We start from the raw sequence: 5525 nt of genomic DNA, 5'->3' as shown, positions 1-5525 counted from the left end.
TATATATTAGTCCAGCTTAGTGAAATAGGGCAAAGGAAGCAATCAGGTATGCATTTATCTCATGTGTGCAGACGGGTAACTGAGTTCTGTCCGTCCTTTGTCCACAAGCAGTCTCCTTGTAGGCAAATTGTGCAGGAGTACTGTAAGCTTTTTTTTTTTTTAATCTTTGTAGCTATCTTATGTTATTCAGGAACAGAATGGAAGGCAGGCCAGGCATGGTGGCTCATGCCTGTAATCCCAGCACTTTGGGAGGCCAAGGTGGGGTGGATCACTTGAAGTCAGGAGTTCAAGACCAGCCTGGTCAACATGGCAAAACCCTTTCTCTACCAAAAATACAAAAGTTAGCCGGACATGGTGGTGTACACCTGTAGTCCCAGCTACTCAGGAGGCTGAGGCAGGAGAACTGCTTGAACCCGGGAAGCGGAGGTTACAGTGAGTCGAGATTGCGCCACTGCACTCCAGCCTGGGCGACAGAGCGAGACTTTGTCTCATAAATAAATAAATAAATAAAACCAAGTAAACAGTCCTGTCTCATAGAAGTCTCTCAAATACTTTAAAATAAAAGGACAGGAGGCAGGTTTGCCAGGCACAGTTCCAAGCTTGACCTTCCCTTTGGCTTCCCGAGGGGTCCCGAGGTTTATTTTCCTTTCACAAGTCTATGCTTAATATACGCATAGCTCTACACTTGCACGTTTTCCTCCTTTCCTTGACTTAGCTATGTGAACTTCAGTATGTAACTCAAACTTAACTAAAAATGCTTCACAAATATGAAGTGTTACTATTTTTGGAAGGAGAGGCAAGGCCTAGGCAAAAGTACGGTACTTTTAACTTTTATTTAGAACAGAGGTCTTGTCGGTGGCTCACGCCTGTAATCCCAACACTTTGGGAGGCCGAGGTGAGCGGATCACGAGGTCAGAAGATCGAGACCATCCTGGCTAACACAGTGAAACCCTGTCTCTACTAAAAATACAAAAAAATCAGCCAGGCGTGGTGGTGGGAACCTGTAGTCTCAGCTACTTAGGAGGCTGAGGCAGGAGAATGGCATGAACCCAGGAGGCGGAGCTTGCAGTGAGCCGAGATCGCGCCACTGCACGCCAGCCTGGGCGACAGAGTGAGACTCCGTCTCAAAAAAAATAAAAATAAAAAAAGAACAGAGGTCTCTTGGACTCTTAGTCCTAGGCTTGACTATTTTGTGCCACTGGGAGTACTCCCTTTCCTCTTCTTCACACCATCAGGAAAGGCAGGCCGAGAGTTACACTGCTTGACTCTGCCGCGGTCTATCCCACAGGTGATCACTTACTCCAGTCGTCACGTCTACAATAACTTGACTGAGGAACAGAAGGGCCGAGTGGCCTTTGCTTCCAATTTCCTGGCAGGAGACGCCTCCTTGCAGATTGAACCTCTGAAGCCCAGTGATGAGGGCCGGTACACCTGTAAGGTTAAGAATTCAGGGCGCTACGTGTGGAGCCATGTCATCTTAAAAGTCTTAGGTAAGATAGGATGCCAAAGTGAATGTCTACAGCTTATTTCTAAGGTATCTAAGAGGGATAGTCATATGCATCACGGTGGTACAAAAGTTCACGTTCAGTACTTTGTATTATACATTCAGAGGTCACCTCGTCCAGTTCCCTGGGAAGAAATGTATATCTTCTGTATTACAGCCATAATAAAAAATGAAAATATAAGAGCAATTTTCCATAGTTGTCCATTACAAAACATAAATATTCTCTAATATTTAAGTGGGATCTTCATATTTAAGTCTCTCGGATATGATTCAAATTCACTTCTGTTTTTTGACAGCAAGAGCTACTAAGTTCTACTTAATTGCTTCCAAATTAATACACTGCTGTATCAGCAAAACCATGCTCAACTTTCCTAAAATGTCCAATAATAATGTGTCTTCTTTGAGAAGTAATGAGGCAGCCTCTGACTCAAAAATTACAACAGCACCACTGGAGGTGGGGGTATGTGTACTTAGGGGATGGCGGTGGATGTTTTTCTGGGGGTAGTGTAAAACAAGGCTAGTTGAATCCCCACTCAAAAGTTGACCAAAACAGATGGCTGGAGAAGCAACTCAATAGGACATAATTTTTCCATTGAATCTGGTTTTTCCATTGAATCTGGTGTTTGGGGATCTTTGAATCGTTACACTTTTGCTTGGTGGTGTTGTTGCCAGTGAGACCATCCAAGCCCAAGTGTGAGCTGGAAGGAGAGCTGACAGAAGGAAGTGACCTGACTTTGCAGTGTGAGTCATCCTCTGGCACAGAGCCCATTGTGTATTACTGGCAGCGAATCCGGGAGAAGGAGGGAGAGGATGAACGTCTGCCTCCCAAATCTAGGATTGGTAAGTCATCTTCCTACCAATCTATTGAGCCAACAGAACAGTCCTCTATTCATGAGCTCTAAATCAGCTTTGTCAGCAATTCACTATGTGACCTGAAATACCCTGCTGAACCTCCTGAACTTCCATTTCTAAAATCCATTAACTAGAACAGAAAATCTGTCTTTCCTTTCCTCAAATGACATGTAAAAGCAGTAAAAGAGATTAGAAGAAATGTACTACATACATCCACTGTATCTAAATATTATGTTTAGTATCCCTTAAATGGTCACAATCTTTTGTAACTTTTGAGGATGTGCTACAACTTAAAAAAAGGTTTATCTTTATTCTCATGTTCCCAAAGCATATCTTTTCCATCATTTCATTCTTATCAAATAGTATTACAGAATCTCAGGTCAGTGACAAAGTAAAAAATAAATACAGATACCATCACTAAAGGGATTTACAGTCATTCTTTCTGCTTGTGCAGACTACAACCACCCTGGGCGAGTTCTGCTGCAGAATCTTACCATGTCCTCCTCTGGACTCTACCAGTGCACAGCAGGCAACGAAGCTGGGAAGGAAAGCTGTGTGGTGCGAGTAACTGTACAGTGTAAGCATCCAAAGGGGTTTTAGTTTCATTTTTTTGTTTGGTTTTGCATTGTAGATCAATGTTAAGACATTCTAATCATGAGTAAGAGTAAGGTTAAGGTCAAAATCTTTATCTCCAGAAGGATATGGCTATCACCAAAAGAAATTCAGTAGTTGCAAAGACCACTCAACAATTGACTGGTCAGGCACAGTGGCTCATGCCTGTAATCCCAGCACTTTGGGAGGCCCAAGTGGGTAGATCTGTTGAGGTCAGGAGTTCGAGACCAGCCTGGCCAACACGGTGAAACCCCGTTTCTACAAAAATGCAAAAATTCACTGGGTATGGTGGTGGGCGCCTATAATCTCAGCTACTCAGGAGGTTGAGGCAGGAAAATCGCCTGAACCTGGGAGGCGGAGGTTGCAGTGAGCCAAGATCATGCCACTGCACTCCAGTCTGGGCGACAGACCGAGACTCCCTCTCAAAAAAAAAAAAAAAAACCAGCCAGGCATGGCGGCTCACGCCTGTAATCCCAGCACTTTGGGAGGCCAAGGCGGGCGGATCACAAGGTCAGGAGTTCAAGACCAGCCTGACCAACATGGTGAAACCCCATCTCTACTAAAAGATACAAAAAATTAGCCGAGTGTGGTGGCACACACCTGTAATCCCAGCTACTCGGGAGGCTGAGGCAGGAGAATCGCTTTAACCTGAGGCGCGGAGGTTGCAGTGAGCCGAGATGGTGCCATTGCACTCCAGCCTGGACATCCAACAAAAACAAAACAAAAGAAAACACCAGTTGACTCTGTATTTACAAATATGTGAATTAACCAGCCCCCTAAAGAAATTCACTATATCTAGGAGAGTTATAAACACCATTCCTAAAAACAAAAACAAACAAAACCGCCAAGCTAGTTATATGCCACCTATGATTCTAGGCAAGTAGGTAAGATTTCTTCCCTCCACAGAGTGTTCGTGAGTCCATATATGCGTGTGCACATGCACACACACGTGTGTACACGTGTTATAATCAAGCATTTGATTTGCCTCAAGTACAGATGAGAGATAGTAGCAGGTGACTAAGACCTTTAGCTGTGGATTCAGATAACTGCCTGGATTTCAGTCACAGCTACCACTAACTCTGTAGTACCTTAGGCATATTTTCCAATCTATAAAGGAGAATAATTAACTATCTCATAGAGTTTTTCTTTTCCTTTTTTTTTTTTTTCTGGAGACAGGGTCTTGCTCTGTCGCCCACGCTGGAGTGCAGTGGTGCAATCTTGGCTCACTGCAGCCTCTGCCTCCCAGGTTCAAGTGACTCTCCTGCCTCCGCCTCCCAAGTAGCTGGAATTACAGGCACATGCCACCACACCTGGCTAATTTTTGTATTTTTGTAGAGACAGGGTTTCACCATGTTGGCCAGGCTGGTCTCGAACTCCTGGACTTAGGCGATCCACCCTTCTTCACCTCCCAGAGTGCTGGGATTACAGGCATGCGCAATGGCACCTGGCCTCTTAAGAGTTTTTCTGAAAAGTTAGTAAATGAACACATTTACTTACAACTGCCTAGGAATAGAGCTTGACATACAGTGGGTATTTGATAACATTAGCTATTGTTATTATTTCTCCTTAATCAATGTAGTAACTTTAGACTTTTGAACAGAATCCTACAGCCACAAGCCATGCTTGCAGTGTTAACATTTATTTGGTGCAATAAATAGTATGCCAGGCTTATAATCTAGAGATTGAGTCTTGAAAAAAGACAGGATAAACCAAGTTGAAAGATAAAAGGAGGCAGGGCATGGGTATTAATCTTTGTTAAATTGTCTTCATAACATCTTTGTTCAATTGTCTCTAATTTTTCAAATGCTCTTTGGACCACTTTTAAAATTTTCCTAGCCTCCACCCTTTTTTTTTTTGAGACGGAGTCTCACTCTGTCACCCAGGCTGGAATGCAATGGCGTGGTCTTGGCTCACTGCCACCTCCACCTCCCAGGTTCAAGCAATTCTCCAGCTTCAGCTTCCCGAGTAGCTGGGACTACAGGCGCGTGCCACCACACCTGGCTAATTCTTGTATTTTTAGTAGAGACGGGGTTTCACTATGTTGGCCAGGCTGGTCTTGAACTACTGACCTCGTGAGTCACCTACCTCGGCCTCCCAAAGTGCTGGGATTACAGCCATGAGGTACTACACCCAGCGCCCCCTTATTAATAAATTAAATAAAACCTTTAATTTGTCAGAATCGGTATTTTACTTTTTTCAAAGTTATAATTCAACATTCTGTGCCCATTTTGGTTTAGCTGTTTTTTCATTGATTTGAAAGAGCTCTTTATTATGTATTTACTCTGCTTATTAGACTTTGCACTCCGGTGGTTTAAAAAATATGTCTATGTAATTATTTGCTACTTCTCCCTTCAAGAGGTATACCTTTGTCCAGGTGCAGTGGCTCACACCTGTAATCCCAACACTTTCGGAGGCCAAGGTGGGCAGATAACTTGAAGTCAGGAGTTCGAGACCAGCCTGACCAACATGGTGAAACCCCATCTCTACTAAAAATAGAAAATTAGCTGGACATGGTAGTACGCATCTGTAATCCCAGCTATTCAGGAGTCTGAGGCGG

The 5525-nt window shown here is 43.7% G+C and overlaps 1 protein-coding gene across 1 annotated transcript in view; it reads left to right on the top strand.

Annotated features, from left to right (window-relative positions):
- Positions 1-5525, top strand: part of CLMP (CXADR-like membrane protein) — a 122359-nt gene that overhangs the window by 105918 nt on the left and 10916 nt on the right. The window contains exons 3-5 of the mRNA XM_011926998.1: positions 1289-1490; positions 2177-2344; positions 2811-2933. Coding sequence (XP_011782388.1) covers positions 1289-1490; positions 2177-2344; positions 2811-2933 — 493 coding nt within the window. The remainder of the gene's footprint in view (positions 1-1288; positions 1491-2176; positions 2345-2810; positions 2934-5525) is intronic.

This window comes from Colobus angolensis, unplaced genomic scaffold (genome assembly GCF_000951035.1).
Source record: "Colobus angolensis palliatus isolate OR3802 unplaced genomic scaffold, Cang.pa_1.0 Scaffold7, whole genome shotgun sequence".
NCBI classification, from domain to species: domain Eukaryota; kingdom Metazoa; phylum Chordata; class Mammalia; order Primates; family Cercopithecidae; genus Colobus; species Colobus angolensis.
Note: the sequence above shows the minus strand (reverse complement) of the source record. Positions and strands in the feature narration are given on the sequence as shown.